The sequence below is a fragment of the Balaenoptera musculus genome, chromosome 15, assembly GCF_009873245.2.
Source record: "Balaenoptera musculus isolate JJ_BM4_2016_0621 chromosome 15, mBalMus1.pri.v3, whole genome shotgun sequence".
In the NCBI taxonomy this organism is placed as follows: domain Eukaryota; kingdom Metazoa; phylum Chordata; class Mammalia; order Artiodactyla; family Balaenopteridae; genus Balaenoptera; species Balaenoptera musculus.
Genome location: NC_045799.1, coordinates 14,798,648 through 14,811,104, shown reverse-complemented (window position 1 = coordinate 14,811,104; position 12,457 = coordinate 14,798,648). Strand labels below are relative to the sequence as shown.

At 48.1% G+C, this 12,457-nt stretch overlaps 2 protein-coding genes across 6 annotated transcripts in view; both read left to right on the top strand.

Annotated features, from left to right (window-relative positions):
- Positions 1-8,834, top strand: part of ZSWIM3 (zinc finger SWIM-type containing 3) — a 20,962-nt gene extending 12,128 nt beyond the window's left edge. For 2 of the 5 annotated variants that reach the window (XM_036826944.1, XM_036826945.1), the window contains exon 3: positions 5,722-8,833. In XM_036826944.1, coding sequence (XP_036682839.1) covers positions 5,789-7,645 — 1,857 coding nt within the window. In that variant the 5' untranslated portion in view covers positions 5,722-5,788 and the 3' untranslated portion in view covers positions 7,646-8,833. Of the gene's footprint in view, positions 1-4,712; positions 5,607-5,721 lie in introns of those variants that run through there. The other 3 variants (XM_036826943.1, XM_036826942.1, XM_036826941.1) reach the window with 3 other exon arrangements.
- Positions 8,835-12,457, top strand: ZSWIM1 (zinc finger SWIM-type containing 1). Its single transcript, XM_036826949.1, has 2 exons — positions 8,835-9,230; positions 10,208-12,457. The coding sequence occupies exon 2, from the start codon at positions 10,355-10,357 to the stop codon at positions 11,723-11,725; it is 1,371 nt and encodes a 456-aa protein (XP_036682844.1). The 5' UTR covers positions 8,835-9,230; positions 10,208-10,354; the 3' UTR covers positions 11,726-12,457.

Sequence of the window (12,457 nt, the reverse complement as noted above, 5' to 3'; positions counted from 1 at the left end):
CAGCCTCAGTAGCTGTGGCGCACGGGCTTAGTTGCTCCGCGGCATGTGGGATCTTCGCGGACCAGCGATTGAACCCGTGTCCCCTGCATTGGCAGGCGGATTCTTAACCACTGCGCTACCAGGGAAGTCCCTGGCAGGCGGATTCTTAACCTCTGCGCCACCAGGGAAGTTCAAGCCCTGGTATTTTTAAGAGTCAGAAAAATGTGTTGTGGGAGGTACTACTACATGACCCAAAGTCCCAATCGACTGAGAGATTCTGTGATTTTATGCCCAGTTTTCCTTCCCATATTTTTACATATGGCTGTTGTGTTTTTCTTTTTGTTATGTCTTTGGGGGATTGATAGTCTTCAAACCGTGAAGTATTCCGATGTCTCTCTCCATTGCTGTTCAGTTTAATAGCTACCTTTTTTGAATACTTTTTTGGAACATGTTCCAGACACTCTGCTGAGAACTTTACAGACATTGTTTTGTTTAATCCTCATCACACCCTTTGAACTAAGCCCTTGTTATCTGAGTTTTCATTTTTCCATGTATCACTAATCACAAGGCTCTGTAGGAAAGCACAAATCTTGCTAACAAACTAGCCACTTTTAAAATTAGTCACTACTTAGTCATTCCTTCCTGCTTATCCTACCGGTTCCATCAACATCTATGGTAGTGAGTTTCTGGCAAATGAATAGATGTGGTAAACATAAGGATTATACAATGCAAATAAAATTGATTACAAACTGAAATTGCACATCTTCCAAGAGCTGTAGGACTTGGTGAAGTCCCTGAAAGTAATGATAGAGAAATCCTTACATCACCTGCAGCCTTATGCCAGTTGACAAATGGAGAAGGGAAATCAGCAGGACAATGATATGTACAGACGTGAAAAGCAAAGGATTTGCATAGCAAAAAATTAAAGTAGGCCCTTGGGAAACGTGATAAAGCCCAGGAATATTTTGGTAAAATTGACCCTTACGTATTGCAAAAGTAAGACAGGAAATAAAGTATCAGAGTGTTTGGGGGAGATATACCAAGAAAAAAAAAAGTTGATGCTTTAAGTGGTTCTTTGATTATTCTAAGAATTGGCAGATAGCTGCCATTATAACTTAAATTTCATTAAATATAATATTTTCATAATTTTCATCTCATTTTTTTAAAGATTGCTCAAATCTTTTTTTCCCACTAATTTCCTGTGAAATGTGGTTTCTGTTGAAGTTTTTTTGGCTGTAATTAACCGAAAACCCTGACTCAAAATGCTTTATTTCTTAGCCCAGAGAAGGTGATTGTTTCAGCGGCCCAGGCTTTTCCCTTCTTTCTACTCTGCCATCCTCAGGTCTCAGCTTTGCCCTCAGGATGGCTCGCCACATGGCACAAATGTAGGAGTCACATCCAGAAGAAAAAGCCTGCCTTGGTTTCCTGCAGATTTCCTATCATGTTTCTTTGTGCAGAATTGGGCCAGTATCCATGGCCATTCCTAATGAGATTACCTTAATTAGCTTAGAGTAGCCCCGAAGCACTTAGCTATGTGGGAGAGGAATGGCAACCCGAATATAATTGGCCTTCAGTTAGGAAGGAAGGAAGGAGGGGGCTAAGGGATGTTGGGTTGGCCACCAACTGATCCTGCTACAGCCTTTTTTTTTTTTTTTAATTGAAGAATAGTTGATGTACAATATTATATAAGTTACAGGTGTACAATATAGTGATTTACAATTTTCAAAGGTTTTACTCCTTTTATACTTATTATAAAATATTGGCTATATTCCCCATGTTGTACAATATATCCTTGTAGCTTATTTATACATAATAGTTTGTACCACTTAATCCCCTACCCCCTATATTTTCCCTCCCTGCTTCCCTCTCCCCACTGTTAACTACTAGTCTGTTCCCTATGTCTGTGAGTCTATTTCTTTTTTGTTATATTCACTAGTTTGTTGTATTTTTTAGATTCCACATATAAGTTATATCATACAGTAGTTATCTTTCTCTGTCTGCCACAGCCTTTTAAATGAATTCACTTTTAGTGGTACTGATTATTCTTGGATCAGGTACTGATTAGTCATATATCAGTACTCTTGTTATTTCTATATTTATAGATAAGAATTGGAGGCTGAGAGGAAGTGAAGTGACTTGTCCAAGTTCACATAGCTAAGTGGTAAAGCTGGAATTTAAACTCAGATCTTCTGGCTCCAGAGTCTTGTTCCTAACTCAGGTTATGTTGTCTAAAATGGCTTGACTCCACCTGTAAAAATTCTGTTCATTGCTCAAGGTGCAATTTACATGCAACAAGGACACAAATCTTATGTGAAATTAATCAAAAGCTTTAGATCTGTTCCAATCCCTATAGTCAGGGTAAATCACTCTTTATTCAATTATAGGTATATTGCTTGTACCTCTATTTAACCATTCACTTAGTTTTGGCTTTACTGGCCATCTATGTAATAATCTCTCTGCTCACTAGACTTTGAAAGTAGAGGCTATCTAATTTGTCTCTGTAGCCTTCTGAGCAACTAGTGTAGTGTTTGGTACATAGTAGGACTTAGTAAATGTTTGAAATTAAACAAAGGACTTGTCCAAAGTTATAGATAGTAATAGTGCTGGGATAGAAGCCAAGTCACCTGACAGAACTCTCCCAGTGATCTTCCTAATGTGCTACTCATGTTATAAGGAGAATTTTCTGTGTCATGCAATCACTCATTTAATGTTCATTCAGGATGTGTGTTCAGAGCACCTAGTCTGTGCCAGGTGCAGTGCCAGGCACTGGGGGTACACTGGGGGCACAGTCCAGGTAGAGGAAATAAACATGTACAGAGTACATTGAAAGGAAGCAAGACTGGCTGACTCCCTTCCTCCAGGTCCTGGCTGAGCACACTTGGATGTAAGCACTGAGGGAGATTCAGAAAAGTGTAAAACCCCATCCCTGTCTTGAAGAGAGGCTTTCACCTGGGAGATAGAAATAAATACAGATTAAAATTACTACGGTGCTCAAAGAATTCTTACAAAAGATTTGTGTATTTCACTGTGTGTAAATTATACTCAATACCAGAGATTAAGGGAAGCAGGGGAATTCCCTGGCGGTCCAGTGGTTAGGACTTGGCACTTTCAGTGCTGAGGGCCCGGGTTTAATCCCTGGTCAGGGAACTAAGATCCTGCAAGCCGCATGGGGCAGCCAAAAAATTTAAAAATTAAAATTAAAAAAAAGATTAAGGGAAGCAGGAAAAAATAACAGAGGCTTTAACCTGGTACCCTTTAAGTTTGACGTGCATGGTGCACGTCACGCACCAAACAAGGACAGTATGTTTAGAGATCTTTAAGGAAGTTATTGAACCTGAACAATCAAAGCGTTGAGGGTCAAGCTGAGGAGGGTAAAAATGAGAATTCAGAGAGGGAGAAGTATTTTGAAAGAAGACAGGCAGCATAATGGTTAACTACATAAACTGTAGCCAAGCAGGCTTAGTTCAAATCCCAGGTCGTCCAGTTTTAGCTGGAGGATTAAATCCCAGATTCTCATCCTTGAGAACCTCTTTAAGCCTGTTGCCCCATCTGTAAAATGTGCATGATAGAACCTTTTCTTAGTGTAAAAGGATGCATGTAAGGGGCTTACATGTAGCCTGGCATATAATAATTCTTAATATATGTAATAGTGGGAAGAAAGAATTTAAAAGACTTACCACACTGGATATAGACATGGAGAAGGAGGAATTAAAAAGAATGCCAACGTCTCCACCCTGGGAGGTGCAATCATTAATAGAACCAGGAAAGGTGGAAAGAGCTTTATGGTTGGCACTCACCAGTATCTTTTTTTTGGAAAAAAAGATAGGTTAACAAGCATATACTATGAGCACATAAAGTCAATATAAAGTGATGAGCTAAGATCTGTGCTAAGATGTTGAGCCAGCAGAAGGGTAGGGCCCAATCTGAGGGCTTGGGAGAGGCGTTCTAGGAAAGATGGTAGTTGCACGTAGTCCTGAAGGATGAGTTAGCTCTGAGATGAAGACAGATGGGTAGGGCATTCCAGACAGAAAGACAACCCGAGCAAAGGCATAGAGGTGAGACACAGTGTAGTGAACATGGGAAGTAGTAGACAGTTTGTCTTTCTAGGGTACAATGAAACAAGACAGTTGGGGCAGTGGAAAACAGGCGAAGAGTTAGGCAGAGGCTGCACCGCGGTCACCCCTCGCTGGCCTTGCCGTACTACTGGGCTGCTCCCTGAGCTAGAGATGGTGTTGCCGCCCTGGCACTTCGCACACCACAAGTGCAGGCATTTTCAGCCTCAGGCCCCTCCGCCCTGTTATTTCAGGCGTGACATCCTATTTTTCTAAGCTTGCCCCACAGGATGAGCAAACAGGACCAGCTGGGCCAGAGTGTTTGGAAGGGGGTTGGTGAGATGCCCAGGCTGTGTCATGTCATGCCAGGGGCCGAGATTTTTTCCCCCCCTTCCCCGATCTTTGGGTTAGGACACTCTCTGAGGAGGCAGGGGTGTGACCCGTCCCACCCACCTGTGGTCCCTGAGTCATTCATCCAGCACATCTTTGACAAGCATCTGCTGAAGGAACAGCAGTAGTGTTAGGTGCTTGGAATACACTGAGGACTGACTTGCTCTTGCCACTTGAAAACAACCCCATCCAATTGGAAAGACACGCATAAATGCCCAAGAAAAGGTCACAAGGCTTAGGAGCTGTAGTAACAATAGATGACTTTTATTTAGAATAAATGAAAGGCTGAACCAGGCTCTGGGCTAAATCTTATGTCTGTGGCTTATTTAATTCTCATAACAACCCTAATTAGTTTCATTTTATGATGAGTTGTGCAGTTACTCTGCACACAGAGAGGTGAAGTAACTTGCCCAAGGTCAAACAGCTTCTGAGTGGTAGAGCCTGGATTCAAATCCAGAGAGTCAGCTTCCAGCATATCCACTGTTTAACCACTACCACTACCCAGAAAATCTGCTAAGCCTTTTCCTTTAAATAAATGCTATGAATCTGAAGTAAGGAGCAATTACTGTGGCTTGAGGGCCTCCATAAAGGTTTCCTGGAGAAGGTGGGGCCTGATTTGGGCCTTGAAGCATGGGCTGAATGAGGATAGGAAGGGGAAAAGAGCAGATATTCAATTTAATTACTGTTCTCCTTTGAATTAGCACTTGCAGCCTAGAATGGCAAAGCTAGCAGGATCCTAAAGATCATCTAGCCCAGGGGTTCTCACTCTCTTAGGATGTGGACATTTTTCTTTAAGTCAACGGTGAACCGAGATCCCACATACACCCTAACCCCTGAGGCCTCTTTTATTTTTGCTGCCTAGAGGAGAAGGCAGCGGAGGCAATGGCTCACTAAAGGCAGGAATGAAGGGGCCACTTTAAACAGTGAGTAACCAGCTCTGCTGCTGCCTCTTATCTATTTTCCCTTGTATCTTTGCCTCAGATCGAATTGTTGACAACTACAGATGGGAAAATGAGAGCAAATAAAAGGAGTTGGGGCTTAGAACTTCTGTAGATGAACATGAAGGGTGTTTTAGTTGGATGGGGTCTTGAAGAAAGACCTGAATACTTTGGGACTGGAGAGAAAACGTAAACCTTTCCTACATCCTGTATTGCACCGTGGTCTCCCGGTAATGTATCAGCTGCTGTAAGTCCCTGCAGGGCGTTGACTTGTAAGAGAAAGAGGGTGGTCAGCACCTTTTTCATTTTTTTTTTTTTTTTTTTTTTTTTACCTTTTTCATTTTTACCTCTGCCTTCCCTAGATATGTGCAGGTGAAATTTGTCTGTATTCGGACCCAGTCAAACAGGAAGAGAACAGCAGCGGCGGCTATGTGCCCAGCATACTTGCTCCTGCGGTACAATGAGAAACTGGATAGACTATTTATCAGTGAACTCAACACACAGCATATACACGTTGACTCCAAAACCGCGGGTCCTAGAGGAGACGCCACTGGCAAATCTCAGAAGAAACTCCAGCCTGCACAGCCCACGATCAACAAAGACCTTGGCACAGCTGAGAAGTCCCTGGTTGAGCCATCATTTTGCTTAGATAAGGTCCAAACACCCTCAAAGCCAGAGCAGGAGGGCATCACTCCTTCTGACCTGGCCAAGATAGCCAAAGTGATGAAGAACTTTCTTAAGGTGGATGTGGGTTCCATGGCCTCCTTCAGTGTGGGCAGCAGCCAAGACCTGGACAGGCTCAGCTTCCAGAGCAGCAAGATGAGCGACCTCTTCATCCGCTTCCCTGAGAATCTCTTGCTGCACCGGGTGGAGAATGCCCAGGGCCACATCCTCTACGCTTTCTTGGTGGAGAGCAAAGAACGAGAGGGGCGAGTGGTACACTTTGCGGTGCTCAAGGCCGAGACAGCCACATCCGTGGCCAAGATGCTTAGTATCTTCACAGAGTTCAACTCAGATTGGCCCAAGGTCAAGGTGGTCTTCGTGGACCCGTCCTTCCCTCATCGAGCCATCCTGCAGGAGATCTTCCCTACTGCCCGCATCCTCCTCTCCATCTATCACACGACCCGACTCTTGGAGAAGAAGTTGCATCGTAGTTCAGCAGATCCATCCTTTAAAAGGCTCATGAAGGAAGCCCTGCGGGAGGCCGTGTTTGTCACTTCCGAGGCCAGCCTGCAAAATCTCTGCCAGATGTCCCAAGCCCTGCTCGATGAGCGGCTCTTCAGCTTCCTTCAGGCCCACTGGTTCTCCTGTGAACTGCTGTGGTACACGCACGTCAGGAAGGGCCTGCATGCCTGTAACACCTACATGGACAGCCTGGACGTCGTCACCAGCAAGGTGTCGAGCCTCTTCCGGGAGCAGCAGTCCCTGCTGGACTGCATCCTCCGCTTTGTGGATTACATAGACTTCTTTAACACCAAAGGCTTGAAGAACTTGCCCACTGCTCCCCCCAGGTTAAAGAGAGCCCGGGCAGCAAGCATGGCACCAAAGTCCAAGAAGGCTTCTGGAATCTGCGGAGGGAGCCTCAGCAGGCTGCCCGTGCAAGAGGCACAGCCAGAGCCGCAGCAGGTGCAGGCGCCGCGGCAGCAGCCCCAGGGGCAGCCCTCCCAGGACGGCATGCTAGACTCCTTACTCCACAGTGGCTCCGATCTGGCCTACAAGCTATGCCACAATGAGTGGGCGGTGGTGCAGAACTCCACGCACCTGGTGGACGTGGCCGGCTGCTCCGTGGACGTGCAGCTGCTAGAGGACTCCCAGCAGGCGAGCAAAGACGGCTGCAGCTGCAGCTGCTCCTTTCAACAGCGGTACCACCTGCCGTGCCGGCACATTTTGGCCCTGCTGCACACCAGCCAGAGGCCCGTGGGCGAAGCCATGGTGTGCCGCCGGTGGCAGAAGAGGTACCAGCACCTGCTCGGGCCCAGCGGGGAGCTCCGGGACCCTGTCCTGATGCCGAACGCAGGCCAGCCAGGGGAGAAAGGGCGGAACGACATGATTCAGGACCTAAGCAGGGAGCTCGCGAACCTGCTGATGCAGAGTGAGGGACCAGAGCTGGAGGAGCGCTGTTCCACCTTGCGCAAGATTGTGGACATCTGGGCGGCCCCCTGCCAGCCTCCTGAGCCCAGTCAGCGGCCGGGGGACTTCAAGGATGTGGGCCGCCTCCCTTTCCTCTGGGGAAAGCAGGAGGAAGGGGAGGGACTCACTCCTCCTGGAGCCACAATTCACGATTGAAGCACTTGCACTGGCGCAATGGGCCACAGGCCACTGTCCCTGGAAGTCTGAGAGCTCAAAGCGGGCAGGACATGCTAGGGGTCAGCGTTTTAACCAATGTCTTCCTAGGTAGGGTGAGGAAAATTGTTCCAACAGGACGAAGAAGGACCCCACTATGTGACAGTCCTTTGAATCTACCCCTTTTCTGCCCTACCTTTGATTTTCCTCGGGAGCCTCATTCATTGTTCAAGGCCAAAGTTATCTCCATGCTGAAGGGTCGTCCCTTGTTCTCCCTCAACCCCTGAATTTAGATCTTATTCACTATATAGAGATGAAACCCTGCCCCAGGTTAGGGTGAGATAAAACGGACCTGATGAAAGAGCCTGGTTTCAGGGACAAAAGGAAGGAGGGTGATCCTTGGGTGTTGCTGCTCTTTACAAAGAATTTGTTATTTGTACCTATTTTTATTCATATTAAAGTTTTTGTTTTGTTTTTGTTTTTTAAATAAAATCAAAGAAGCAGGGGAAATGCGTTCTGCCTGAACAGGGAAGGGATCTGATGGGGGTTGTGGAACCAAATGGAGCCTGATGCCTCAGATTCAATGAGTAGCAATCCGCCCCTTACTTCACCCTCTTCCTGCAACCAAGCCTTCAACATTGATTTCAGGCTGCCTCATATTCTAGCAGGAAGAAGCCAGATAGATTGGGAGGGAAGAAACCTGGGCCTGAGACTTGACTGCCGTCAACTTGCTGGGAGACTGTGGGCAAGTCCCTAATTTCTCTGACCCCAGTTTCCTCATCTGTAAAAATTAGTGTGTTGGCCTGTTCTAATTCCAATTTCCCCTCTAGATTCAATGCAGTTTTAAGCACCAACACAGACTTTTGTTGTTGGTAGTTTGCAGTGTTAATCACCTAAAGCCTGGTAGCCACCCAGCTTTCCAAGAGCCATCTTCATGGGAACCGAGGTCAAAAGATGACCTTAACAGTCCCAGCGCTGTGCTGGAGCTCGCCTGCAAAATACTGGAGGGGGTTGGGCTGGGCAACACCGGAGTTCAGCTCTCTCAAGGTCTGGGTCTCTTTAATTCCAGGAGTTGGGTCCCTTGACCCCTGTTGGAGAGACAGAATTTGAGACCTGGCCCTCAGTCTCCCCATAAGGCAGAAGACACTGTACCATTACATAGGCACCCCTTCCTACCCTCCTGGGGTTTTGTAATTTGACCAGAAAAGAAAAAAATCCGTGAAACACTGCTATTTATTTTTTCTTTTTTTGGCTTCGGAGGGAGTTTCCATAGTAACACACCCTTCCTGTGCTCTTCCCACACGTGAGGCTCCAAAGTCTCAGCCTCAGCGCTCAGACTCGCCAGGATGCTAGTGTCTTCAGGCTCTCATTGGTTGCCGCCAGCCGGGCCCCTCGTAACTCTGGTAACGGCACCCGCCCACGAGTCCTTGGGCTACGGTTGGTCGGTGCGCCAAAGACCGAAAGCGAATTCCTCAGGCCATTGGCCAGAGTCACGGCGAAGCTGGCGCCGCGGTTGGTGAGCTCAGAGGTCAGTCAGAGTCAGAGGCAGGGTCAAATAGGGAGAAATGGCGACGGAGCCAAGCAGTGGGTGAGTAAATTCTGAAGGGGTGGAGGTGTGAGGCAGCTGATGACCGCAGTCACCATGACACAGCTCCCAAAGGGGTGGGAGGTTGACTTCTCTTCTGGCTCCGGCCAGACTCCGAATGGGAACGTCAGACATCCACATCCTCCCACCCGGGTTAGAGGTGAGAGGTCAGAGGCCACATCCTCTCTCTGTCTCTGGTTTGTGAACCTCAGGTACCGTGGAAAGCAGCCAGAATCCCGAGCCAAAGACTCAGCTTCCAGCTACTTATAGAGTAATGGTGGGCACGTCACTTAACCTCTTTGAGCCTCAGTTTCTCATCTGTAAAATGGAGACAGTAACCCGGTTTGGGGGCTAAATAGAGGAAACATGTGAACATAGTATTGCAGTTAATAGAGGGATTTACGTAGAGGGAGAAGAGGCTATGAACATCTGTTAACCTCGTTTTATGGTTGAAGGGATTGAGGCTCAGAGAGGTCACTGACTTGCCCAAGATCACCCAGCAAGTTTGGGGCAATTGCAGTTCTCTTGTACATACCAGGACCAATGAAAGAATGGAGGCCAAGAAATAATTTGTAAATATAAAGTGCAATACAAATATTTAAAATGCTCTTTAAGGAAAGGAGAAAAAAAAAAAAGGCAGCTCTGGCCTTCACACTCATTTAAATCTCATGGAACCAAATCTTTCCATGCTGGCTTCTTATCAATTAGCTCTCAGCTCCAAGTCATCCTCCAACCACCCCCCAGAGAGGACTTCACTGGTTACTTTCGCTAAAGTATCCTTCCCTCCTCCAGCTTACTATTACCCTGTTTTGTGGTCTTTGTAAACTTCATTATCTGATATATCCTTGTTTGTTTACATGTTTGCTGCATATCCCCCAGAACAGTGGTGATACATAGTATCAGCAATAAAATGTTGTCTGGATGCATAATTGGAGAGCCAAGCCCCTACTGTCTCCTTAAACCTCTGTTCGTCTCCATAGGCCCATCTTTGGAGCAAGATCTGGGAACTACAGTCAGCCTCAAGCCTCAACTTAGTTGGAGCTTGAGAGAGAGTGAGAGCCTTCCACACAGCAGCCTCGCAGAGCAGATATTTTGACCTTGGCATCTAGACATCTCCCATCTCCCCCATGGCCCTGACAATGCTGAATGAGCTCCTGATTGAGGACCCAAGCCCACCTCTGCTGCTCTATCAGCTTAGCAAGACTGCCCAGTTAGACGCCCTCAACTATCAAAGCTGCTTTATGCAGGGGGTCTTTGCCCATTTTCCTGAAATCTTATTTATCCACCGGACCTATAACCCAAGGGGCAAGGTGTTATATACCTTCCTGGTGGATGGGCCGCGGGTGCAGCTGGAGGGTCACCTTGCCCGGGCAGTCTACTTCGCCATTCCTGCCAAAGAGGATGCTGAAGGCTTGGCCCAGATGTTCCAGGTATTCAAGAAGTTTAACCCAGCATGGGAGAGAGTCTGTACCATCCTGGTGGATCCCCACTTCCTCCTGCTGCCCACCCTCGCTATGGAGTTCCCCACAGCTGAGGTCCTGCTCTCAGCCTTCCACATCTGTAAGTTCCTCCAGGGCAAGTTCTATCAACTGTCCCTCGAACAGCCTGTGGAGAGGGTCCTCCTGACCTCCCTGCAGAGCACGATGTGCTCGGCCACAGCTGGAAACCTGAGGAAGTTGTATACACTCCTGAGCACCTGCATCCCGCCGGCCCAGCTGCCGGAGCTCCACTCACACTGGCTGCTCAACGACCGCATCTGGCTGGCCCACCGCTGGAGAAGCCGAGCCGAGAGCAGCCACTACTTCCAGGGCCTGGAGGTCACCGCCCACGTCCTCAGCCAGTTCTTTGGCACCACCCCATCTGTGGAAAAAGGCATGACCGCCCTGCTCCAATACCTGCAGCAGAACTCAGGAGACAAGGCGAGTTTCAGCCTGGGCCTGAGTCCCCCGAACAATCATCCCCCTTCGGATGGCGGCCCCGAAAGCCCCAAAGTGGAACAGTTGGTAGAAGCCGGCATCCAACACTCCCTTAATGCCATCTGCACGGGGCCGGCCGCCCAGCTCTGCCTGGGCGAGCTTGCCGTGGTCCAGAAATCCACGCACCTCATCGGCTCTGGTTCCGAAAAGGTGAACATACAGATCCTGGAGGACACCCATAGGGTGCAGCCCCAGACCACGGCCAGCTGCAGCTGCTACTTTAACCAGGCCTTCCGTCTGCCCTGCCGCCACATCCTCACCATGCTCAGTGCCCGCCGCCAGGTGCTCCAGCCAGACATGCTGCCAGCTGGGTGGACGGCAGGCTGTGCTGCCAGCCTCGGTGACATCGTGGGCAGCAAGTGGAGTGAGACCCTGGATAAGCACTTGGCCGTGGCGCTCCTCACAGAGGAGGTGGGTCAGCTCCTGCAGCACTGCAGTCAGGAGGAGTTTGAACGGCGGTACAGCACCCTGCGCGAGCTGGCCGACAGCTGGATCGGCCCTTATGAGCAGGTCCAACTCTGAGTACCCTCGACGCCCAGAGGTGCTCATCCGCAAAGTATCTGCTCACATCCCCCCTACACACACCCACACACATATTCACACGGTCGTACTTCCACGGGCCCTCCTTCCAGGGAAGAAGGACAAGGTTTTCTCTTCCACTGCAGCCTGCTACCTACAATGTGTCTAGTTCCCTAAGACAGGAGGCGGCAAACCTTTCCCGTAAAGGGCGCGCTAGTAAATATTCTAGACTTGCTGGCCACGCACAGCCTCTGTTGTATATTCCTGGTTCTTTGTTTTTGTTGTGTGGGGGTTTTTTTGTTGTTGTTTTTTTTTGTTTTTCCTTTTTAATAACCTTTTCAAAAGGTAAAGACCGTTCTTAGCTCAAGGGCTTTATAAAAACAGGTAACCCCTGCTCTAAGATAAGCGATAAGACACTGAGTGGAGATCAAGGGTCGGGACTTGGTAACAGCTTCCCCAGTCATGAGATGACACCTCACCCACAGAGGAAAAGGCCCCCAGAGGCAGCGGCTCAGCCAGACTCCCAGCCTCACCACGCCTCACCCTGCCCCATCCGGAGGTCATTAAAGTTGAATGTTGTCTGTTTTAGCATTTGTCTAGTGTTTTGTCTTGTAGAAAGCAGTTTAGGAAATACTATGGAAAGAATAGACTTTGGAGTCTGACATTACATGCAAATCCTGGTATCTTCCCTGTCTGATTTTTGAGGCCTGGTGCTGCCTTTTACTAGCTATGCGA

Coding starts and splice junctions, on each gene's coding strand:
- ZSWIM1 (XM_036826949.1), top strand. CDS start 10,355: ATGGCCCTGACAATGCTGAATGAGCTCCTGATTGAGGACCCAAGCCCA.